The sequence below is a fragment of the Acinonyx jubatus genome, chromosome D2, assembly GCF_027475565.1.
Source record: "Acinonyx jubatus isolate Ajub_Pintada_27869175 chromosome D2, VMU_Ajub_asm_v1.0, whole genome shotgun sequence".
NCBI classification, from domain to species: Eukaryota; Metazoa; Chordata; class Mammalia; order Carnivora; family Felidae; genus Acinonyx; species Acinonyx jubatus.
This window is the reverse complement of record NC_069393.1, coordinates 85,872,485-85,897,684: the sequence shown is the minus strand read 5'-3', so window position 1 is coordinate 85,897,684 and position 25,200 is coordinate 85,872,485. Positions and strand designations below refer to the sequence as shown.

The 25,200-nt window shown below is 55.0% G+C and overlaps 1 protein-coding gene across 6 annotated transcripts; it reads right to left on the bottom strand.

Moving 5' to 3' along the window:
* Positions 1-2,840: 2,840 nt before the first annotated feature.
* On the bottom strand, positions 2,841-21,233 carry SCART1 (scavenger receptor family member expressed on T cells 1). 6 transcript variants are annotated; one of them, XM_053207231.1, is made up of 16 exons: positions 21,188-21,231; positions 20,803-20,899; positions 19,814-19,965; positions 13,245-13,562; positions 11,597-11,893; positions 10,400-10,708; positions 9,709-10,014; positions 9,277-9,594; positions 8,894-9,208; positions 5,624-5,938; positions 5,412-5,477; positions 5,022-5,336; positions 4,730-4,777; positions 4,097-4,234; positions 3,521-3,703; positions 2,841-3,051 (listed from the first exon to the last, which is right to left on the bottom strand). In XM_053207231.1, exons 4-16 carry the CDS (start codon positions 13,369-13,371, stop codon positions 2,981-2,983), a joined length of 2,808 nt encoding a protein of 935 aa, XP_053063206.1. In that variant the 5' UTR covers positions 13,372-13,562; positions 19,814-19,965; positions 20,803-20,899; positions 21,188-21,231; the 3' UTR covers positions 2,841-2,980. The 6 variants fall into 6 exon arrangements, with proteins under 6 accessions (XP_053063206.1, XP_053063205.1, XP_053063203.1 ...); XM_053207230.1 differs by lacking the exon at positions 19,814-19,965 and having other exon boundaries at positions 21,188-21,233; XM_053207228.1 differs by lacking the exons at positions 19,814-19,965; positions 20,803-20,899; positions 21,188-21,231 and adding exons at positions 15,892-16,001; positions 16,170-16,793.
* Positions 21,234-25,200: the final 3,967 nt, after the last annotated feature.

Genomic DNA, 25,200 nt, shown 5'->3' with positions numbered 1-25,200 from the left:
TCCGATTCTGTGTCTCCCTCTCTCTCTGCCCCTCTCCTGTTCATGATCTGTCTCTCTCTGTCCCAAAAATAAAATTAAAACGTTGAAAGAAAAAAAAACAACCTAATGAATCAGAGTCTGCATTTTAACAGGCTCCTTGGGTGATGCCTGTGTAAACCAAGGTGTGAGTACTCCTGATCCAGGGTAAAAGCACGACTTTCTGTATTGTCATGGATCTGATACTCTCCCTCAACCCAGAGAAAGCTGAGGACCCCCTCAACTAAATTCCTCCATTTAGCAGATAATTTTTAATTTTCACTCAGCAGAAATACTCATATACTGTTTGTTTAAAGAGAAGTTGCCAGTCTCATAATGTGAGGTTTCAGAGGTACCCTTCTCAGTAAGTGTAGGCAGCTCAGCTGGTTGGCAAGTGCATCGTGTCCCCCAGAACACCCCGTTTCCTCTCAATGGCCTGCAGGCCATGGGTCATCTCCCCACTGCAAGGCCCAGCCACAGGCAGCTCCCAGAGGCTCCATGAAGGTTATGTTTCACTGCTTTTGGAGGGTCACCACATGGCACATGAGTCCCTCTGTGACCAGGTCCTGATGTACCACTGGCAGCACGGTCACGCTGTGGGAAGGCTGTAGAGGACCACACACTACTTCGGATGGTAACACAGTACTTGAGCTCTGAAGATAGTATTACAGGGAAAAGATTTCTTCCAAATTCTATCAAAATATAAATCACAGGAATGCTTCCAACCACCATCCAGCCATCTGCATTTCTATCATTCTCAGCTTGCCTGACTCCAAAAGATAAATGAACCGGCTACAGAATGTTACATAGCACTGGCAGCTTGTGAGTCAGCAGGATCAAAACGGTTTCAACCGGCCCCTCCGGACCACTTTAGTCACTTAGAATTCATCTCCCAATTTTCTTAATGTTTATTTATTTTGAGAGAGCGAGCAAGCGAGAGAGCACAAGCAGGGGAGGGGCAGAGAGAGAGAGAGAGTGAATTCTAAGCAGGTTCTATGCTGTCAGCACAGAGCCCAACATGGGGCTTGATCTCACAGACTGTGAGATCATGACCTGAGCCATAACCGAGAGTCAGAGGCTTAACCGACCGAGCCACCCAGGCACCCCTAGCCAGGCATTTATTGATGGAAATTTGATTACTTCATTTTTGTTATAAAAATGCTACACTTGGTATTTTCATAAATATTTGAGCACTGGGTATTTATGCAGAACACAGTCTGGGAAGGGGGATGAATCTTGGAAGGGATATTTATGAACACTGACAAATTTTATTTGTTCACAAAATACAAACAATGTACACATGTATTAATTTCCCCTTCTCTTCACCAAAATTTTCAATCTGAAAGTGAAATTTTATTTCATCATTGATGTAATCTGCACTCATTGTTCCTCCTCTGTGACATGTGTTTGCCCACCGTCATGATTCATAGAGACTTCACATACTCCGTGGAGGACGCAGAAGGGCTGTAGGTCAGATGCAAGGCCAACTTAGCTGCAGAATAAAGACTACTCTAGACAACCCCAGGGCACTTACATGTAACCTTAAAAGCAGCAAACAGATCAGCAACCCATTAGTTTCCTGCCAGAAAAACTACAAAAACAGGCACAGCCCTCTGCACTGGGGAAGGGCAGGGAGCACTCTGTACTGTGGCAGGGGAGGGAGCACTCTGCACTCTGCAGGGGAGCACTCAACACTGGAGAAGGGCAGGGAGCACTCTGCACTGGGCAGGGACAGGGAGCACTCTGCACGGGGGAAGGGCAGGGGAGCACTCTCCACTGGAGAAGGGCAGGGGAGCACTCCTAACCAGGGAAGGGCAGGGAGCACTCTGCACTGTGGCAGGGGCGGGAGCACTCTGCACTCTGCAGGGGAGCACTCAACACTGGGGAAGGGCAGGGAGCACTCCACATTGGGGAAGGATGGGGAGCACTCCTTACTGGTGAAGGGACGGGGAGCACTCTGCACTGGGGAAGGGACAGGGAACAGTCTGCACCTGGGGAAGGGACGGGGAGCATTCCGCACTGGGGAAGGGACAGGGAGCAGTCCGCACTGGGGTAGGGCAGCACAGATGGAGGAGCCCTGCATCCTTCCTCTAAGTCCCAACCTACTCGGGCTGCTCAGCTGACATCCTTACTCTGCTCCCCATATATCTTCCAGGTCTCCTGTCCCATACTCAGACCCCCACACCACTGCCTGCCTGCTCATTTCTCTCCCTCCTGACCCCAGGGACACCCTCCTGCTGCACATCTTCCCCCAACCCCCAGGCCCCAAGGATATCCAGTGTGAGTGGGGTGGGAGGGGAGGGCAGGGCAGGTATGGTCAGGGTGAGGTCACGGTGAATGTGGCCAGAGAGGGTCGAGTGGGGAGGATGGGATCAGGAATGAAGATGTGAGGGTTAGGGTGGGGAGGGTGTGGTCAGGGTGTGGTCGTGGTGGGTGTGGTCAGAGGAAGGTGTGAGGGTGGGGTGTGGTCATGGAGGGAGGGTGTGGTCAGAGGAAGGTGTGAGGGTGGGGTGGAGTGTGGTCATGGAGGGAGGGTGTGGTCAGAGGAAGGTGTGAGGGTGGGGGTAAGGAGGGTGTGGTTGAAAAGGGCTGGGTCCTTCCTGGAGTACTGGGGACTCTGGTACAAGGGAACGCCGGAACACCACTGCAGATGTGAGGAGGGGTGGCAAGGAGCTGGTTCACTGGCTACCCCACCCCAGTGCGTGCCCACCCCAGTGCGTGCAGTGAGGAAGTCGGACACACTCGGCCCGCATCCGACCAGGGTGAAGCGGGGAGGAAACACAACCCGGGCTGTGGCGGGGCCTGAGGAATGCTTCTGAGATGAATTAATGGGTGAATGAGGAACTTCAAAGGGAGTTTAATGACATCTCTCTTAGAAATGAAGATAATGAAAGACCCCGGGGCCTGGGTTCTCTCCCCACTCTGGTCTCGCTGACGCTGACGTCCCATGGCCAGCACACTGTCATCAGGTCCTAGGGCACGCCACATCTTCTGTCTCAGCAGGAGCTTGGGGGCCCAGGCTGCAAGGAACCCCACCTGTGTTGAAGGAGAGAGACGCACGTTGGGCCCTCTGGAAACCCCTCAGAGCCCCCACGGTCTCTGGTCCCTGCTGTGTCACTGCACCCTGAAGCCAGAACGTCAGACAAGAACAGGACAGCATGAGCCGGGGCCACCCTCCCACCCTTTCTGCTCAGGCCCCCTGCAGCCGACTGAGACAAGGTGCTAGAAGGACCCTGTGGGCAGCCACAAAAAGAAACCCAAATAAAACTCCAGGACCCTCCCTGGACTCCACGTCCACCCACGAGAAGATTCCAGTCTAAGGAGCAACTTTGAAGGGACAGCTGAATCCCCTAATGTCCAAGCCTGGACACAGCAGTGAGGGTCACGGACTCATGGAGAGGTGGCTCTCAGGGTCTTTAAATGTAGGCACTGGCCAGAGCAGAGCCCTGGGCGTAAGAGTACAGCAGGAACAGCAGCGCAGGCGCCAAGGCGCAGAGGTGCACACCGGCGGGGTTCAGGGGCGCGTCCTCCTCCTCAGGGCCCTGTTCTGGTTCCCCAGCGTCATCATACTCCTCCTCCAGGGCCAGGTTCAGGGACACTCTGGGCCCCTCATCTTTCTCCCCCGTGGGAACAACTCCGATGTCCTCATAAACACCCTCCGAGGGCAGACTCCCCAACATTCTGGAACCTGCAAAGGGCATGCCACAGCTTCTAGGACAGGCGCTCTCACAGTCTGGGCCCACCCGCTGCTGGCCCCGTGGGGTGTCTCACGTGTGCCCACCCAGAGCCACGTCCCAGACAGCCGGGGCAGTTGGCCCTACTACACAGATGACATGGGGAATCGGGATACCCCTGGGGCCTTGTCCTCACACCCAGGCACCCCTCAGAAGCGGAGCAGGGCCCAGGGTCCCCTGACCCCAACCACTCCTGGGCCCATGAGTATCACTGAGAAGTTGCCATGCAGCAGGGTTCCAGGTGGGACCTGGCAGAAAGGGCCTGTGATGGGCTGGGGTCTCCAAGTATGCCCCCAACCTCCCTCCCCCACAGTCCTGTGTCGCCCACCCCGGCCACACCCACCTACCCTGGCAGACTCTCCTTCCACGGAACCACTGTAGCCCCAGGACCAGGGAGACGATGACCAGGAGGGTGCCCAGGACAAGGCAAAAGGTCATGGGTAGGTTCCCAGCCTTGAGGGCAGTCGGAGGGGTGAGGGGGGCACCTGTGAGGACAGTGAGAGGCGGGGTCTCCCCTGTATGTCTGTGCTGCCTGGGGTATTGTGACCTTGGGCCTGGGCCACCTGAACCTTTCGGGGAGAGGGAGGGCACCCAAAGGAGATGGCCCTGGTGCTCCTCCCCCAGAGATGGCCCAGAGGTCACAGGGCTGAAGTCACAGGGCCAGGGTCAGGAGGGAGGGGGGAGACCACAGTGTTCCAGGGTCAAATGCCCCCAGTGGGTAAAAGAAAGACCCCGGAGAAGTGGCTGGGCCTGCTGTCCCTCCCCATGGTTCTCTGCCCAGGCTAGCACAGGAGGACAGAGTGGGCGGTCCTGACCCTCCTGACCCTCCTGACCCTGGCCTGATCAGCCTAAAGAGTGGCTGGCTGCAGCCCTGGCACCCACCGGAGACTGCCCCACTGTGCAGAGCCCACGGCAGGGCCCCTCTGGGTCGGGGCCAGACAAGAGGGCGTGACCTGAACCCTGAGAGAGAGCACACCTACCTGATGCCCATCCCAGTGCTGGTGGCCGAGCCGTGGTCCCCCTGTCACCTGCAGGAGAAATGGGAGGGACTCCCAGGAAGAGAGGCAGCTGCAGCCCCGGGCAGCCCAGACCCTCAGGAAGTGTCCCAGCCCCACTCAGCCTGATCCCAGCATGGCATGGGACAGCCGCAGAGGCAGCCAGAAGGACCCAGCACAGGGACGGCCTCAGGGCCATGTTCTGGGTGGGGAGACCCCCTCCCCAGCCCCAGGCAAACCCTCCCACCCACCTGTGCCCCCTCCCCTCCCCACTCACGGGAGCAGTGCACGCCCGCGTCCTCCTTGTGCCCACAGTCTCCAAGTCCCCACGGCTCTGCGGGGCAGTTCCACAGAGATGCCTCGCTGCCCCGGCACCCCACCTCGTCCAGCCACACGGGCCCTGAGCCTGGGCCAAAGGCGGCCCCGGCAAGGGCACCCACAGCTGGGCCACAGCCCAGCTGGCGGCATACCACCTCCGCGTCTGCCAGGTCCCAGGAATCGTCACACACGGTGCCCCAGGAGCCAGCGTGCCAGAGCTCCACGCGGCCCGAGCAGCTGTCCTTGCCTCCACGCACACGCAGCATGCCCTCCCCTGGAAGAGGGGGCTGTGGTCACTGCAGGGCAGGACCGAGGTGAAGAGTGCACAGGGAGGCGGACAGAAGGGTACCTGGGCAGCTGTGGGCGGATGAGCAGTTGGTCTCCCCAGAATCCTGCGTCATTTTCTCTGACAATCCTACGGGATTAACCAGTGACCATCCCTCTGTAAACGCCCTGAAAGCTTCAGAATGAAGTGTGTGGAGCCTGAGTGACCTCCAGGCCCTAAGTCACAGATCAATGGCAGCCTTGCAGGTGACTTGTCAGAAACCGCCAGAGACCCACCTGCACAGGTGACCCAAGCCTCCTCTCCGTGGGCACAGGAGCGTGGGTGCCATGGTGCCGAGGGGCATTGCCACAGTGTGGAGTTTCTCAGCTTGCGACACTCGATGTTGTCCAGCCAGGAGGTGCCCACGCCAGTGTGGACAGGCCTGTTCTCTAGCCAGCCCTGCTCCCCACAGCCCAGCTGCTTGCAGATGATGGACAAGGAGATGTCTTTCAGGGCATTACTGCACACGGCGCCCCACGTCCCATTGTAGAACACATCTAGCCACCCAGCACACTGGTGGGTGCCACCTCGCAGCCTCAGGGCCACTGACCCTGGAAGACAAAAGCAGTCGGGCCAGGAGAAATCTCCAAAGGATGACCCCAAAATGAGAGGGTCCCAGCACTAAGATCAATGCTGCTCAGGGGCATCAAGCCCAGTGAGCCCCCAGCAAGAACCTTAAATCAGTCATGTGTCCCCGTGGCAACCTCCCACCCCAAGGATGCAGGTAGCAGTTAATCTCAGGTGATCAGATTTAACTGCCAGCTGTAACATCTTAGCAGGTGTCACCTGATTGCCCAGAAATCCACCCTTGGAAATCATTCAAAAAAGAATAATCTTTTGCACAAGATGATCAATTTAGCAGTGATTATAAAAAGTTTTTTTAAAAATCAGCAAAACTAAAAGGCAACTGACAGATGGGAGAAGATATTTGCAAATGACATATCGGATAAAGGGTTAGTATCCAAAATCTATAAAGAACTTATCAAACTCAACACCCAAAAAACAAGTAATCCAGTGAAGAAGTGGGCAAAAGACATGAATAGACACTTCTCCAAAGAAGACATCCAGATAGCCAACTGACACATGAAAAAATGTTCAACATCACTCGTCATCAGGGAAATACAAATTAAAACTGCAATGAGATACCACCTCACACCTGTCAAAATGGCTAACGTTAACAACTCAGGCAACAACAGATGTTGGCGAGGACGCGAAGAGAGAGGACCTCTTTTGCATTGTTGGTGGCAATGCAAGCTGGTGCAGCCACTCTGGAAAACAGTATGGAGGTTCCTCAAAAAACTAAAAATAGAACTACGCTACCACCCAGCAATTGCGCTAACTAGGCATTTATCCATGGGATACAGGTGTGCTGTTTGAAGGGACACAGGTACCCCCATGTTTGTAGCAGTGCTATCAACAATAGCCAAAGTATGGAAAGAGCCCAAATGTCCATCGATGGATGAACAGATAAAGAAGATGTGGTTTAGGGGTGCCTGGGTGGCTCAGTCGGTTAAGCGTCCAACTTCAGCTCAGGTCATGATCTCACGGCTCGTGGGTTCGAGCCCCGCATCGGGCTCTGTGCTGACAGCTCAGAGACTGGAGCCTGTTTCAGATTCTGTGTCTCCCTCTCTCTCTGCCCCTCCCCTGTTCACACTCTGTCTCTGTCTCAAAACTAAATAAGCATTTTTTAAAAAAAGGTGTGGTATATATATATACAATGGAGTATTCCTCGGCAATCAAAAAGAATGAAATCTTGCCATTTGCAACTACGTGGGTGGAACTGGAGGGTGTTATGCTAAGTGAAATTAGTCAGAGAAAGACAAAAATCATATGACTTCACTCATATGAGGACTTTAAGAGACAAAACCGATGAACGTAAGGGAAGGGAAACAAAAATAATATAAAAACAGGGAGGGGGACAAAACGTAAGAGACTCATGAATATGGAGAACAAACTGAGGGTTACGGGAGAGGTTGTGGGAGGGGGATGGGCTACATGGGTAAGGGGCAGTAAGGAATCTGCTCGGAAATCATTGTTGCACTCTATGCTAACTAATTGGATGCAAATTTTTAAAAATAAGAAATAAAAATAAAAGCAAAAAAAAAAGTAACGAGTACAGAGTTCTATGTTTGGAGACAGCAGCAGCCCTGGCTGGTCAGGGCCCAAGCCCTCAAGCAGAGTAATCTCCACAACAGTGTGACGAAGCAAGGAGACTATAATATCACCAATAATAAAGTATTTGATAGCCCTTTAAAATTATGTTTTGAATGTCTGATACGTCAAAAATACCTCCACAGGATAAATGGAGACAGTAAGATATGAATTGCATGTGACAGAGTCATAACCAATTAAAATTTAAATAACCTTTAAAAAACAAAAACACTTGAAGGAAGTACATCCATGACAGATTACCAACATGGCCACAAAGGTCTGCTGCCTGTACCCACAGCCCTAGAAAGGAGTCTGTGTCCCCACCCCCCAACTCTGGGCTGCCCTGGGACTTCAGCCGACTGACCACGTGGCGTAAGAGCTACCCTCACTCCTTGCAGGCCTGGGCTTCCCATGCACCTCGTCTGCTTCTGCTCTCGATTTGGGAACACTGCTTCCATGTTGAATTGTGACAGAAACAGAGCGTCCCCCACCCCTGCCCACAGCCAGTCCCCAGCAGCAGAGTCCTATCAGTCGGCAAGTGACCAGCAGCCTGAGGGAGCCCATGAGACAAGGCAGAGGAGACCTGCAGGCACAAAGGCCACGTGGGATGTACATCCGAGCACGCAGGCCCGGTGTAGATGCTAAGCCAATCAGTGATGTGCACAGTACCTGGAAACGCTCCCAGAATTCATGAGGAAGAGCAGACTCCCCAAAAGATAATGAATAAAAAGGATGGGGAAGAGGTAAAATGATGAGCCCAAGTGTTACTTTAAAAGAAACAGGACGATTGAAATGAATGCAACCATCTGAGACACAGTTGAGGGAACGGCTGAAATCACTGAGAAGAAACCACACCCGAATGCTCACCCCACCCCTGGAGAAGAGCCTGAAGACGCCCCAGGAGGCTGCCCTGTACACACCCCTCCCAGGTTCCCCAGTGACCGCAGAACCCCGTCCCTCAAGAATGGTCACACCCAGACAAGACCAACGTAAGGAACCTCAGATATGCACAAGCTGAAAAGCAAAGACACTCCAAACACCACCTTTCCTGCAGCTCACAGAAACACGGGCCAGGAGCTGGGGGGAGAACCCTCCCGCACAAATGTGAGACCAGCCTGTGAGCAGCGGGGAGAGACCCGGCTGTGCCCGGCCCGGCCCGCAGCAGCGTGGCAGCAAGAAGACGGTGCAGTACACGGTGGGGGCCCCATTCGGGAAGGGGTCAGTGGGGTCTGTGGAAGGCCCAGGGAAGCCCCGCGGAAGTCCCGTGGAAGGCCACGGAAGGCCTGGGCGCACAAAGACAGTGCACCGCTCGATACCCAGCCGCCCCGAGAAGACACCCAACTACCCTCACCGACCTGAGCAGACGACGCCGGCGTCCTCCTTGTGCCCGCAGTCCCGCGGGCCCCGGCCCCCTGACGGGCACCGCCACAGCGCAGACTCGTGGCCCCTGCAGCCCAGCTCGGCCATCCAGATGCGCCCCGCCCCGGCACCGAAGGGCGCGGCGCCCAGGGCACGGAGGGCGCGGCCGCAGCCCAGCTGCCGGCAGACCACCTGGGCGTCCCGCAGGTCCCAGCCGTCGTCACACACGGTGCCCCAGTCGCCCCCGTGCAGCACCTCCACGCGCCCCGCGCAGCGGTGGGGCCCCGCGGCCAGTCGCACCCGCCGGCTCCCTGCGGAGACACCGCGTCAGGGCGGCGGGCCCAGGGGCCGAGGGGCGGGCGGCCCGGGCCTCACTCACCCGAACACACGACGCCCGCATCCCGCGAGGCCCCCGCGGGCACCAGCGGGGACGCGGACACGTTGCACTGGGTCAGGCGGGTCTCAGTGCCCAGACACAGCGCGCGGCTCAGCCCCACGGGGAGCGCCCCGCGCCCAGGCGCCGGAGTGTCGTACGCCCGGTCGGCCTGTCCGCACCCCAGCTGCCTGCACACCACGCGGGCGCCACGCAGGTCCCACGCGTCGTCCAGGACGCGGCCCCACACCCCGTCCAGGGAGACCTCCACGCGGCCGTCGCAGCGGCTCTGTCCGTCCCTCAGTCTCAGGGCGTGGGGGAGACCTGGGGAGACCGGCGGACGAGACAGGGTGTCGGGGGAGGGGCCCTGCGCCTGCAAAGGGGAGAGGACCACCCCTCCCCGCAGGACCCCTCCCACTCCCAGCCTCCAGCACCCACCTGAGCAGACGGCGGTGGCTGCGTTTCCCGGGGCACAGGCCCGGGCCCCCAGGGTGGTTACTGGGCAATTCCATAAGTAGGGCTCTGTCCCCACACAGTGAAACACATCAGGCCAGATGGGAGCGTCCCCGACCCCAAAGTGGCCTCCTCGGGGTGTGGCCACCGCGCTGCCACAGTTGAGCTGGTGGCAGAGGACGGTGGCATCCGCTAAGTCCCAGTGGGCAGCACAGAGGGGTGCCCAGGCCCCCTGCACCTGGAGCTCCACGCGTCCCTCACAGCTGCTGCTGCCGTTAACCAGCTGGAACTCTAAAGAGGGGGCTAGGGGTCAGCGCCTCCCTCACCCGCAGACCCAGCTTGGGGCAGTTTCTTCCGGTTGCACCCAGTGTGGTGACCACAGAGCCAGGCCCTTGCCTCACCAGCCCCCGACCCACCTCAGCCCCCCCCATCCAGATCATGCCTCTCTGCAGATGGGCCTACAGTCTGTGGTACAGCCTTAGCGGGGAACACAGTCCTCTCTTCCCTCCCCCCTCAACCCCCAGAAACAACACTTCTTAGCCAAGAACACGCACACCCCCAACTGGCCAGAGGGGCCTTCATGAGCCTAGCTTAGAGCCCCCAGGCGGAGTCATTGAGGGAGGCTGGCAGGGAAGGGGGCAAGGCTGAGCCTCAGATCCCACCCTCCCAGCCTCACCTGAGCACCTGAGCCCAGCGTCCTGGTGGTGCCCACACTGGCGCCCAGGCCCCCGAGGGCAATGGAACAGCAGAGACTCATTGCCTGCACAACGGAAGGCCTCTGTCCACATGAGCCCAGAGCCCTGGCCGAAGTGGGCGCCCCCAGGAGTGGACACAGCAGAACCACACTGCAGCTCCCGGCACACCACATGGGCCGTCGCCCGGTCCAGGTCAGCATCACAGACAGTGCCCCAGGTCAGGCCGCGCCTCACTTCCAGACGCCCAGCACAGGGGTGCTCACCGCCCTCCAGCCGGGCTTCCATGTGTCCTGGGGGACACACAAACTCTCAGTTAGGGATAAGTGTTCTCAGGTGAGCAGTTCAGCCACCTCCCTGGACCACAGGAGACTCTGGCCAGGGTAGACCATCCGGGACCAGGCAGTGGGTCTGCAAGTCCTGGGCAGAAACTGATAGCCAAAGACCCATACACCCTGCACCCAGAACAGAGAAGGGGTCCCTGGTCACTTCCCTGAGGTCAGAGGTCAGAGTCACCTCCTACAGGTGCCCACATGTGTGACATAGCCTCTGCCTGCCCAAGGCAGTGGCATCAAGGTCCTGTATAGTCTTGGAGGCCAGGTCAAGGCACCTCTCCGGCCACAGAACGCTGCCTTCTTAGGGGCACCAAGGAGGCTGGCCTGTCCGTCTCACGTTAGCCTGCCCTAATTCCCAGAACACAGCCAGAATCTGAGGGTCAATTCGCTTGCCCCTTTGAGACAGGACTGGGAGGGGGTGACCACCAGCCACCTTGACTCCTACTGGACACACAATAATCAGAGCACAGATGCTGCAGGACAGACAGGACCCCACGCCCACCCCCACCCCCACCCCCAGGCCCGGGTTTCTGAGCCAGCACACCTCTGCTGGGACGTAGGCACAGACCTGAGCCCACCACACACCCACCGGCGAACCATCCACCAGCACTTCCTGTGCCCTCTCTTCTAGGCCTCTGTCTGCAACAACCCTGAGCTAGAGAGCATCGGATCTTCCCAGCACAGTGCCTTCCCTCGCCTGCCCAGCCCGCTCTTAGTCCCTCTGGAACAGCAGGCTGCACAGGCATCAAGAGGGGGACACACTGTGAGATGTGAGGACAGAGCGTCCCCCAAGGGTCTGCACCGCCCCCCCCTCCCCAGAGCCTGGCTGTGCCCGGCGGGCCTCACCTGAGCAGACCACCTCGGCATCATGCTGGAAGTCACAGCCCCTGCGCAGGCGGTTGTTGAGTCTACAGTTCCGGATGGTCGGCTCGGTGCCCCGGCACGTCATATACTTCCCAACGATGCCCGCATCCTGGCGGGGAGCCTGAAGTGCAGGCCCACACCCCAGCTCCCGGCAGAACACCGTGGCCTCCTCTTCATGGAGGCCACAGAGGCGATCCACCCCGTTCACATTCCTGATCTCGGGGAGTCCGGAGCAGGGGCTGCGGCCCTTTACCAGCCGGATCTCCCGAAAAGTGCCATCTGAGAAGCACAGGCCCACATTACCGAAGGCGCGGACTCCGCGGGCCCCGTGGTCCCTTGGAACCCATGGCCTGCCCCAGCGACCAGACGTTGCCATCTGGGCAAGCAGCCCCTACCTGGGCCTCCGCCCTGGGCCTGGGTTACAGCCTGAGACCAACCCTGCTCCTTCAAGAGGGTCATCGCTGGCTGAGAGGGCCCTTTCTGGGTGGGAGGTCACAGAGGACCCCTCGCTCAGAGGGATCTATGCCTCGTTTAACATTCTGCCGTCATTGTCTTGAAAATCTTGTTGTTGAACGAGGATCCCTGCATTTTCCCTTCATCCTGGGCCCATAAACCATGTCATGGGTCAGCTTCAGAGACAGGATGCTGTAAGGGAGCCTCAGGAGCTCCCTGTCACATAAGTGCCCAGACACAGCAGAAGACCCTCACGACAGACCTCACAGGGAAAGCATTTGCCTCCTGGTCACTTTTGAAATCATGTTGAGATACCTAATGTTAAATACCTACGGTGGGGGGTGGGGGTGGGGCAGGGACAGGGGTGTCAGGCCCTCAGGCATCTAGAAGACAAGGTGTCTCTGGCCCTCCCTCCCCCCATCTGTTTTCTGCATCTCCATGTTCCCGCATTGCTGTTTTACTTAGTTGTTCACTGTTTCTCCCGGGACAGTACAGGCTCCATGCAGCAGGATTTTTGTCTGGTTTATTCACAGCTGCATATGGCCAAGCACCTAGAATAGAGCATCTGTTGCGAATAAGCATCTGTTGGGTGAAAGACGAAGGGCCCCTTACAGAAGTGACCGAGTCATGAGAGACTGGAACCAAGACAGGTCAGCATGGTCCGGTGCCCTGGGAGGAGCCCCCCACCTCTGCCACAGAGCCGCCAGACCCTCTCTCCACCCCTCCCCCAGGCCCGCCCACCTCCTCCTCCTCCCCCTCCTTCCCCAGACCCACCAGCTTCCTCCCCCTCCCCCTCCCCCTCCCCCTCCCCCCCAGGCCTACCCACCTCCTCCTCTTCCCCTCCTCCCCCAGACCCGCGCTCCTCCTCCCCCTGCACCAGACCCTCTCTCTGCCCCTCCCCCAGGCCTACCCACCTCCTCCTCCTCCCCCCAGGCCCGCCCATCTCCTCCTCCTCCTCCCCCTCCCCCCCAGACCTGTGCTCCTCCTCCCCCTGCATTAGACCCTCTCTCTGCCCCTCCCCCAGGGCCGCCCACCTCCTCCTTCTCCCCCTCTTCCCCCAGACCTGGCTCCTCCTCCCCCTGCACTAGACCGTCTCTCCCCCTCTCCACCAAGCCCTCCTCCCCTCCTCCCCCAGACTCACCCTCCTCCTCCTCTTCCCCCTCCTGTTCAGACTTACTCGCACACAGAGCGACCACCACCCACTCATGGGGACACTCGGTCTGTGTCCAGGCCCCAAGGCTGCACTCCCAGAGGGAGGGCTCGTCACCCCTGCAGGACACGTTGTGGAGCCAGGGCCGCACCATCTCCCCGGGCAGTGGGACGTACTTGGGGGCTCCCACAGCATGTCCACAGCCCAGCTGCCTGCAGACCACGGATGCCTCTGCCAACGTCCACTCCTGGTTGCACACGTGTCCCCACTGCCCATCGTGTAGGACTAGCACCACTCCGTCACAGGGACTGTGTCTGTACGCCAGCCTCAGTTCTCTTGGTCCACCTACAGAAGAACAGGCCAGCCTCAGAGGGGCCCGGAACCAGTTCGCGGGGTGGAGGGTGAGCCAGCGCCAGCTGGGAGGTAGGAAGACTCCTACGTTTGCCTGGGGCCACTTCCAAGGCCTTGCTGCAAAGCCTCAGCACAAAGCCAGGTCCCCCTACCCCCACCCCCAATACTCACAGTCCAGAAAGGTGATGGGGTGGAGTCACATGGAAACCCTCCCACTGCCCCCACGCAGCCCTGCATCCTCACCTCCACAGACCCCCTTCCCTCCCGCCAGGACCACGGCCTCTGCTCCCCTCCCAAGCCCTCTGAGGCCCCCACGATGTGGGTGACCCTCACCCTCTTGGCAAGGAAGTGCCCTTGTGTTCCGCTGCCTAGAAGCGGGGTGGCTCTTCCAGGCCACCCCTCCCCACCCCCAATCGTTTCTCCAGTGCAGTAGAGGCACCGGGGCCCCTGACTCTCTGTTTCCTGCCTCACCGGCCGGCCACCTGCCCTTCCAGTTACAATCTCTAGGCCGGCCTCCTCAGGTCTCAGGGTCTCAGCAGCTCCCTGGACCTGAACTTGGACCAACAGGACCTCCCACCAGGGCCACGGATGCACTTCCTCAACCATGCCCCTTCTAGGCCCTGCGCCCTGGTTCTCTCTGCACAGCCTCTCCCCATCACAGCCCCTTGGTCCTCACAATTCCATCCACAGCTGGTGCAGAAGAAACACAGCAGCCATGAAGAAGTCTTGCACACAGTCCCAGCCTGGGCCACCCCAGACCACCTCCAGTGCCCACCCTGAACTCATGTGAGGAGGGGACAGAGCGCAGACCCCCACATATAGGTACAGAGAAAAGCATGCCCCTCTCACTGCCCCTCTCACCACCCCCTGATGGTCGTCATTCACCGCTGGCATCCTCCCCCACAGCTTCCTCACACCCTGCCGGCCTGTTCTTCTGCAGACGTAAACGTGCACACATATCTGCATCTTTAACACAAAACAGGATCCCCTCCAGCGTTCCCACACCGCTCCCGCCAGACAGCATCACTGCCCACAGATTCCTGCCACCAGCACCCAGGATGCCCCTACTGTCCAGCCCTGAGGTCACCCTCTTGCTGGACCTTGGATCGGCCTGCCCAGCAGAGTGTTCTTCCATCAGCTTCCAGAGCACTGGACACCGACTGCTACCCTCTCCTGTCTCTCTGCCCAACTCACATGCGTGCACGTACTCACACACACATGCACACTCTCACACTCTCTGACACTATCACACACGCATGCACGCACTCACACTCTGACACTATCACTATCACACACATGTACACTTGCTCACACTCTGACACTATCACACACGCATGCACACTCCCTCACACTCTGACACTATCACACGTGCATACACGCTCTCACACACTCTCTGACACTATCATTGTCACACACATGCACACTCTCACACACTCTGACACTATCACACATGCATGCATGCACTCACACATGTGCATGCTCTCATATACTCTCTGACACACTATCACACATATGCATGCATGCACTCACTCTGACACTCACACACACATGCATGCTATCACACACTCTCTGATACTATCACTATCACACACATGCACGCTCTCACACACTCCCTACCACACACACACACACACACACACACACAAACACACACACGCATGCTCTCACACCCTCTCTGACACATACTATCACACACTCACCCAGAGGCTCTGTGTTACTGTATGCAGTACCCCCAGGGGTCATTCTGTCACGTCCAGCCTCTCTGTGCTGTTCCACCTGACAGAACCCCTCTCTACAGGCTCCTGCCCATGATTCTGCCTCTTGTCTTCTAGACCCGGCAGCCCTCACACCCCTAGGCCCCTTCCCCAGGTTGTTGCCACTCCCTGGAACAGTGAGTGAGCTGGAGATCACCCTCAATGCCAGGTGCAGCCAGCTTTCACACTCCCCCACCAGCACCCCAGCCCCAGGGACAGGGGTGGAGCAGCCCCTCTGCTGGACCTATCACCACCTCATGTCCATCGGGGTCACTGGGACCAGACGCTACCCATGCCCCCTCATTCCATCCAGGCTCTGACCCAGCTCCGCACCCTGGGTTCACCCTGGAGTTAGGCTCAGTCAGTGTTGGAACAAGAGTCTCTGGGGGTACACACTTTGGAGCCCACATGCCCTCCTGCCCTCCTGTGGACGACCCATCCATGTCCAGGCTGAGCAAGAGCCAGAAAGACATCTGGTCACAGCAGGAGATCCCCATACCCCAGGGTCTCAGCTTCTACAGAACCACCGCCTCCAGGAGCCTCCATAGATGAAGGAAGGAGAAACTTACCAACAGGGACTGCCCTGAGAGTGAGGAGAAGGGTCCCCAGTCCCAAGGCCCAGAGAGCTGCCTTCATGGCACCGTGACCCCCCAGGGCTCAACCAGTTCCTGCTGTTCAACTAGGACAAGAGCAGAGATTTCAGTCCAGAGTGAAATATGCAGAAATAGGAGTCACCAATGGCCTCCAGGAACCAGTGGAGACAGCAAGGGCCTTTCCAGAGCATATCAGGGGCCTCAGAAGCCCTGAGCACATGAGCAAGGGCCCCAGGCTGCGGGTTTCCTCTCACACTGATAACTGCTGACAGACCAGGTTCACTCAGACCCAAAGTCAAGCAGGTAGTCCAATCTGCCCACAACCACAGCCGCAAAGCTCTGTGTGCCTCTGCCTTCCACCCAAGCCCAGTGGCTCTGACTCCCCACCACAGATAGTGGCACAGTGACAACCAACTTCTGGGGACCAGCAAGGACTGAGTGGGAGCCCCACAGCACCAGGAGAATGAGACAGGCCAGGATAGCCTCACAAAGCCCCTAAAAACTGAACTGTCATTGGAGCCAAAGCCACAAAAGGCCAGAAGCTACACCCTGAGCTCAAACAGGTGGCTACCTGCCAACCTGGAAAAGTCTCCTAACATCACAACCAAAATTGTCCAAAATACAAGTGAAAATCACTCATCATTTGAAAGCATCACACTCAGTGAAAGTTGTCAGACACAAAACACCACCTGTATGACTCCACTGATATGAAACGTCCTGACGAGGCCAATCCACAGACAGAGACAGTGGCTGGGTGGCTGCCAGGGGCTGGAAGGAGGAGAAAATGGAAATGGCTGCTGATGTGCCTACGGGGTTTCCTTGGGGGAGATGAAGATGCTCTGAAATCAACTGGTGCTGATTGCTGCATAATTCCGAGTATGCTAGAAACTACTGGAGTATACACTTTTTTCTAAAATTTTGTAATGTTTATTTATTTTTGAGAGAGAGAGAGAGAGAGAGAATGACAGAGTGAAGGGGAGGGGCGGAGAGAGAGGGAGACACAGAATCCGAAGCAGGCTCCGGGCTCCGAGCTGTCCGCACAGAGCCCGACGCGGGGCTCGAACTCATGGACCGCGAGATCATGGCCTGAGCCGAAGTCAGATGCTCAACCGACTGAGCCACCCAGGCACCCCTAAAGTTGTTACTTTTTAAAGAACCAAGTGGAGATTATAGAACTGAAAATACAGTAACTGAAGTTGCTTTAAAAAATCACCAAATGATCTCAAGAGTAGAATGGAAATGACAGAGGACAGCATCAGTCAACCTGAAGACAAATAGAATTTACCTAATGTAAACAAAAGAGAGAAAAGAGACAACAATAATACAGCCTCAGAGACCTCTGGGACAATAACAAAAGATCCATTATTTCTATCAATGGAGATCTGAGAAGTAGGGGAGAGAGGAAAGAATATGAAGAAACAATGGCTGAAAACTTCCCAACACATAAACTTACAGATTCAGGAAGCTGACTAAACTCCAAACAGGATAAATCCAAAGAAACTCACACCAAAACACATCATAATTAACATTTTGAAAACTAAAGATTAAAACAATCCTAAAACCAGCCAAAGAAAAATGATACATCATCTACAGAGAAAAACCAATTAGAATGACAGCAAATTTCTCCTCTGAAATGGAGACCAGTAGGGAGTGGACAAGTTTTTAAGTGCTGAAACAGAGGATGTGTCAAGCCTGAATTCTACGTGTGTGATACTATCCCGCAGAAATTAAGGGGAAGTAAAGGCATGCTCAAGTGAAGGAAAACTAAAAGAACTTCTTGCTAGCAGACATATTTATTACATGATAGTTAAAGAAAACTCTCCAAACAGAAAGAAAATGATAACAAAAAGATGGGGCTTTCAGAAAGGAAAGAAGAACAATGAAATGGATAAAAGTAGAAGTGACTATAATAGACTGTCCTTCACTTTGTGAGTTTCTTCAATCACATTTTACGTTATGACACTACCAGAAGTAGTGCTCAGGGAATACAGAGGAAATACTTAGCACAATTATGTGTTTAAATTGGGAGGGTAAAAACCAAAATTTAAGTAAGGTTTCCATATTTCACCTGAAGTGGTAAAATGTCAACACCAGGAGGCTGTTATAAGTCCCATACAAGGCAACCAATAATAAAATTATACAAAATACAAAAATATTATAAATACATCAAAATAGAAGTCTAAAAAATGTTCACATAACTCACAAGGAGACAAGAGAAAAAGAAACGCGTACATGAGAAACAAGGGAACAAATAGAAAATAAAAAGCAAGTGGCAGATATAAGCCCCAACACATCAGTAATAATCTAAATGTAAAGGTTCTAACCACACAAATTAAAAGACAGATGTTGGCAGAGCAAATTTTTAAAAATTATCCAAATGTGTGCTGATTCAAGAAAAAAACATTTCGTGTGAACATTAAACCAAAAAAAGCAGAAGTGGCTATATTGATATCAGACAAAATTTTCAGATAAAAGGAAATTACTAGGAAGAATGGGAGACATTACATAATGAAAAAAGACAAATCCACAATTCTTGGGCACTTCAAGATGCCATTCACAGCAATCAACAGAAACTCAGCAAGGTCTGGAAGAATGGAACAGCAACCAAGAGGATCACAGAGCACTTCCTACAACAAAGTCGAATACACATTTGTTTCATGCACACATGGTACATTCACCAAAACTGACTGTACCCTAGGTCACAAAATAAACCTTAACAAGTTTAAAATAATTTAAATCATACAGAATGTTTTCTGACCATAATAGAAAAAAACAAGAACTCAATAACAGAGAGACAATGGAAAAATCTGCAAACACTTGAAAATTAAACACACTTCTAAAAAAGCCATGGCTTAATGATGAAGCTCAAATGAAATTTTGAAAATACTAAAAAGTGAATAAAAAATGAAAATAACATATCAGAATTTATGGGATGCCGCTAAAGTAATGGTGAGAGGGAAATTTATAGTGTTTGATACTTACGTGAGAGGAAAGATCTCAAATCCATAATCTAAATTGCTATCTCAAAAATCTAGAGAAAAAGTGAAAGGAAGGAAAGGAATAAAGGAAGGAGTAAGGAGGGAAACAATAAAGATAAAACCAGAAATCAATGAAGTTAAAAACAGGAAAATAATAGCAAAACATTAGTGAAACAAAAAGCTGTGTTTTTGAAAAAAATAAAAATAAAATTAACACACTTCTAACAAGTTTGACAAAGATCAAAAAAGACCCAAATCAATACCTGGAATAGAAAAGGTGATAACCCAAGGTGCCTGGGTAGCTCAGTCGGTTGAGCATCTGGCTCTTGACTTTGGCTCAGGTCGTGATCTTAACATTCATGAGACTGAGCCCCATGCCAGGCTCTGTGCTGACAATGTGGAGCCTGCTCGAGATTCTCTCTCTCCCTCTCTCTCTCTCACTCTTTCTCTGCCCCTCCACTGCTCACGCTCTGTCTCTCTCTGTTTCTCAAAAATAAATAAAAATGTTTTAAAAAATTTTTTAAAGAAAAGAAAAGAAAATGGGTGTGTGCAGGCATTTCAGCAAAGAGGACATACAGATGTGTCATACGAGGACATGAAAGGATGCTTACCTCCATTAGCCATTAAGTGACTGCAGACAAAAAACACAATAAGGTATCACTACAGAACTACCAGAAAGGCTTTTTAAAAAATTAGTGATAATACCAAATGCTGGCAAGAAGTCAAGAAACTAAATCACTCATGCATCACTGGTGGGGAGGTGAACAGCGCAACCATGGCCGCCCTGTAGAATAATTCAGCAGTTCTTTTTAACCCTCAGACTAGGCTTGCCCGCACGACTCAGCGACCACACAGTTGGGCATTGACCCCAGAGCAGTGAAAACTTCCCTTCGTGCAGAAACGTTTACTCTGGCGCTTACAGTGGCTTTATTCATGGTAGCCAGAAACTGGAAATTACTTAGGTGCCTTTCCGTGGCTCAACGGTTAACAAATCGTGGTGCATTCATACATGGAACATTGCTCGGCAGTAAGAAGGACCAAGGTATTGATACACACAGCGACTTGGGTGAAACTGAAGGAAATTATGCTGAATGAAAACAGCAATCTGAAAGGGACACATATCGCATGATCCCATGTATACGATATTTCTGAAATAACAGTAGACATGAAGAACAGGTTAGCAGGGTTAGGTATGTGGGGGTGGAGGGGTGTGAATGTAAGGCGGCAGCCCCAGGGAGTTCACGTCATTGCTGTGGTGGTCACCTGAAGCTACACATGTGGTAAAATTGTGAGTTCCACGGACGCACGAATGAGCACATGCACAACCGGCAAAACTTGAAAAAGCTCCCTGGATTGTTCCAAAGTGTATTTCCTGGATTGTGTACAGTTTGGGACTATTATAAATAAACCGGTTAAGAACATTCTTGTACAAGCCTTTTGGTGGATGTATATTCTGATTTCTCTTAAGTAAATACTGAGGAGCACAGTGGGGGGTCGGATGGCAGGAACGTGTGTAAGTCACCATGAAAGGCCGGAACTGTTTCCAAAGTGGTTGTGCTCTTTGGGGCTTCAGGTCCTCCACATCCTCTGCACTACATAAATTTCCAGGAAATGCAAACTAACCTGCGGTGACAGAAAGCAGGTCAGTGGTCGCCTGGAGAGGTAGGTACGGGGAGGGGCAGGAAGGGGGAAAGTTTTGGGGGTGATGAAAATGCACATTCCGTTGGTTGTGGGAATGGTTTCATGGAGATATAGATATGTATATGTCGAAGCTAATCAAATTGTTCACTTCAAATATGTGCTATTTAATGTATGTCAATTGTCCCTCAATAGTCCTGTTCTCAAGGAAAGATTATCCTCCCACAAAGAAAACCCTGGGCCCAGAACCAATAAAATCAGTGATGCGTACAAAGCATAGCAGCGGTGCCCACGATGGCCTTCTTCCAGGAGTGCCAAGTTGGTTTGGCATTAGGAAATCCATCATTGTCACTTGTCACACTGAAATACTAAGGGAGAAAAATCATATTATCATCTTAAAAGAGGCAAAAAGTTTTATATTAAAAAAACCATTTACTACAATAAATACTTTGCAAACTAGAAATAGCAGGGAACTCCCTTAATCTGATAACAAGGATCATGGAAACACGCCACAGCAAGTGTCCGGCTCTCTGAGGCCGGAGACACCACAGGACAGCCCTCCCCATCTTGTCCCTCCCCACCTTGTCCCTCCCCACCTTATCCCTCCCCACCTTATCCCTCCCCACCTTGTCCCTCCCCACCTTATCCCTCCCCACCTTGTCTGCCTCTGCTCTGCCCTGGGGGCTCTCACGGTGCAGTCAGTTCGGAGAAGGAAGTTGTAAGACAGGATGGGAGGGTGAAGCCCTCTTACCCACATACAATGCCACCGGGAATATAGGGAATCCAGAAAAATCTGCAGAGAAGTTAGAATTCATGACAAAGTTCACTTAGCAAGCTCACTGGACACAGTTAATAAACAAAAAGCCGTTATCTTTCTACATAAAAGCAGCAAACAGAAAATGAATTCTTTTAAGTAGCTACCACTTATAAAAGCAACAAAAATATTAAACATCTAGGAATTACTCTAATGAAAGATGTGGAAAACCTTTACACAGACAACTGAGACATCACAGCAAAGTTTAAATAAGAATGGAAATACGCCAAGTTTATGAGTCAGAAAAGTTTATCTTCATATTTAATGTTTATTTCTTTATTTTGAGAGAGAGAGAGAGAGAGAAAGAATGAGCAGGGGAAGGGCAGAGACAGAGAGAGAGAATCCCAAGCAGACTCCACACTATCATCACAGAGCCCTTCATGAAACTCGATCCCATGAGCCAAGATCATGACCTGAGCCGAAACCAAGAGTCAGAAGCTTAACCAACTGAACCACCCAGGCGTCCAGAAGACTCAATCTTGCAAAGACAGAAAAAAAAATCCCCCAAATTAACTGCTGAAGGAGGGATCCCGGACCTAACAAAATGATTCTAGAATTGACATGGAATCCCGAATGGGCGGGCATAGCTGTCAAACCCACGAGCAGCAGAATTGTGCAGCCCCATTTGGATTAGCAGTAACGCAGTTGTGGGGTCTCCAATGCTTGTTGCCCAGCCAGTGTGGACGGAAGCAGACAGCAGGGTTAGGAGGGGATTCTCTGCTTCTTGAAGGCCAGTGACAGGAGGGGCGGCCTGCTGCCCAGCTGACAGGGACACTAGAGCCGAGGAGAAGGTAGATGAGGACAGGCGGGTGCTGCTACCAAGGGGCAGAGGGTGTAGTCTGAGGGCTGGGGCTTCCTTCCCTTTCGCTTCTCAGACAGGAGGCTGGAGCCTGTGTCCATGCTGACGTTAGAAGGCAGACCCAGCAGCAAAAGCCAGGGGAGGGCCCTTAGGGGTTGGGGGCCAGGTGCAGAGCTCAGCACAGCCAGGAGCAGGAAAGCCCCCAGGATGTGTGTGCATAAAGATAAGGTGTCTGAAGCAGGATGTCAGAGTCCCTGCCCCTTGGCTTGTTTTCTGAGAAGGGGTGGGGCGGGGGCCAGAGTTTAGGACACCTGCTTGGGGAAGGCAGGGACGGGGGGTGGGGGGGCGTGGGGGAGGCTGCCAGAGATCTTGCTGCAGGGGGAAGGGGTGAGCACTGAGGTTGGGGAGGGGGTGGTGGGCCCAAGGTGGGACTAATGTGCTGGGGCAGTGATGTGAGAAACAGGCAGGACCTTCATCTACATGGCTCGGATCCAGAGGTGAGGTTCTGGGCCATGGGAAGCCAGGGGTGTCTGTGGGAAGGGGCTGAGCGGGCACAGGGAAACAGGAGGCCGGGAGCTGTGAGTGGGGAGGGCTGTCTGTGGATGCTGGGGTCCCCAGAAGAAAACTCCACCCAGCCACCAGAGTCTGCAACAAACCAGCAAGAAGCCAGCAGCCCTACAGCCCAAGACACACCCGCGGAGAGACCCCTGACCCCACTGCTGGAGACAGGCCAGGCTCCCGGGAGGGTGCAGGGGTGCTGGGATTTGCACCAGGGCAGGAAGCCCCAAGCAGGCCAGGGCGAGGGCGAAGACACTCACACGGGTCACAGAGCTTCCTGTCTGGAAGGCTCCAGCCACCATTCTGCAAAGCTGCCTGGTGGCACAGGTGGAGCCCAGGGTGCCATGGTCAGCCCTGCCTCAAGGCCCAGCAGGCAAGATGGCATAGGGGCCGAGAGTGTGGACACGTGGGCCAGTATCCGAGCATCCTTTCTTGGCCACTCCCGCTGGCCACGCTCTTGTCGCATCACACTGCACCTGAAGAGCCTCGTCCAGCGCGAGTGAGAGCCTACAGCAACGGAAGAGCAGCCAGCCAGCCCTGCTCCCGCACCCTCCTTGGCCCTCCACCGGCACCCTGGCAGACCCCAAGCGCCCACCTCCGGGAGGTTCCGCGAGGTTCCGGACTCACATGTCCACGCCCCCACCTAACTTCCCCTCATCCTAAATCTGCACACGGAAAACTTCCTCCCGCCCCCCCCCCCCGGAAGACTCCAAAAGCCACCGATCCCACATCCTCGGGCCCTCGCTCCTGCACCCCATGCCGGATCCATCAGCAAACCCAGCGACGCCCTGCGCCACCACGGTGATCGCGAGCTCGGACTGCAGCCTGCACCCCATCTGGACCCTGCCAGTCTGCCCCCCCTCCCCGGCAGCCCTGCTCTGCCCAGAACCTGGCCCGTCTCCGGGGCGCCGCCAGGCCGCACCCACCGGGGAGCTGGGCCGCCGAGCCCTCCCCAGCTCTGAGTCCAGGCCTGTCCCGCCACACCCAGCACACAGAAATCACCCCATTCCCCACCCGGCAGCCCACGCCACCTCCGCGGTCCGCAGCATTCTGGACAAGCTATAACTGCACCCCAGACCTCCTCCGTGACCCCGCTGGCGGGAGCGCTCTTCCCCAATCCCGCTTGTGGGTTCCCTGCAACACCAGAGCGCCACACACAGGAGCTTGTCTGCTCAGTGTCGTATCTGGAGTGCAGGGCCCGGCTGAGACGCTGTAGGAGCCAGCAGACTTTGCTGAGAACACGTGACTTCTTTAAAATGACTTAGGGACCCAGGGACACAAGGCCAACCCATGCCGCCCTGGGCCACCAGAGAGGCAGCTCCAGAGATCTGGGTTCCACTGAGGCACGGACCCCAGGCCCAGCAGACAGCAGGTCCCTTGCCCACCTCTAAGGGGCCGGTCTGCCGTCCCCTGTGGCCTGTGGGGACCCTTCTCTGACTGAGTACAGAGACTGACAGGACAGTGTGGGCAGACCTTGGACCCCACGTGGCAGGGAAGGGCTGTAGCCCAGTGCGGGGTCCTGGACACCTTCCTCTCACCTCCACCTCTGTGGGAGAGAGGGACACACCTCTGCCCCACAGCTGTGTCACAGCTGACAAGGGGGCGTCTCTGACCACCTCATGTGACCCTCACAGTGACCAGCTGGAGAGCAGGGAGGTGGGTGACCATGAGGCAGCATGGAGCCCATTCAGGGGAGTGGGGTCTGGGACCAGCCTGGGCCTGCTCGTCACCCACGGTTCTGGCGGGGTGGGGGAAGAGACTTCCGGGCCCCTCTGCTGCACCGAGCTGTTGCTGGTTGGACGAGAGTGACCCCCATACCCACACCCCACCCCCATCAGGTCACAGCTGCCCTGTGCCCACAAGGAAACCAGGGAGGCCATCTGGCCTCTGATTCTGGCCACTTTGGCTGACAAAGCTGCTCCCAGGGGGTGTGGGTCCCTGAGCGGAGACTCAAGGGTTTCCCAAGAGGAGCCGTTGGTGTCTTGGGCACCAGCCCCTGGGACATCGAGGAGGGACGGAGCCTTGCCACTCTGCCCAGTTCCTGCTCTGCCTGTCTCTCCTGTGAGACCTTCTCCAGTGAGCAGATGGTGAGCAAGGGCTGAGGTAAGCTTTCCGTCTGCCGCTCGGTTATGCTTTAGAAACACACTCGTTCGTGGTCTGGGGGGCCTGGGGGTGCTCGGCTCCTGGGCTGCCCAGGCTCTCCCCATGCAGAGGGGATGTTCCCAACGGCCGCGAACCGGGGGTCCCCCATACTTTCCCCCCACACCTGACTCTTGGTCCTGTGAAATGCAGACAGCAGGGGAGGCACCAGTGGCCGCCTCGGACTTGAGGTCTCTTTGTCTTTTTCATTGTGAGGAAGGGTCTTTGCAGCGGCTCATCTCGTTTCGTGTCTTCCAAGCTCTCTCCTGGACCTACATGCTCACGGGGTATGTGACATCCCTGGGAGGGGGAGACGCATGGGGCCGGCACCCAGTGCCACATTCAGCTGAGAGCAGGAC

Excerpts from the sequence above, each read along its gene's own strand:
- SCART1 (XM_053207228.1), bottom strand. The coding sequence starts at position 15,958 with ATGAAGGCAGCTCTCTGGGCCTTGGGACTGGGGACCCTTCTCCTCACT. Across the intron at positions 4,778-5,021 it reads CGCGGGCGTGCACTGCTCCC|GTGACAGGGGGACCACGGCT; the intron begins GTGAGTGGGGAG and ends TTTCTCCTGCAG. Across the intron at positions 3,052-3,520 it reads CGCGCCCCTGAACCCCGCCG|GTGGGGTTCCTTGCAGCCTG; the intron begins GTGTGCACCTCT and ends CCTTCAACACAG.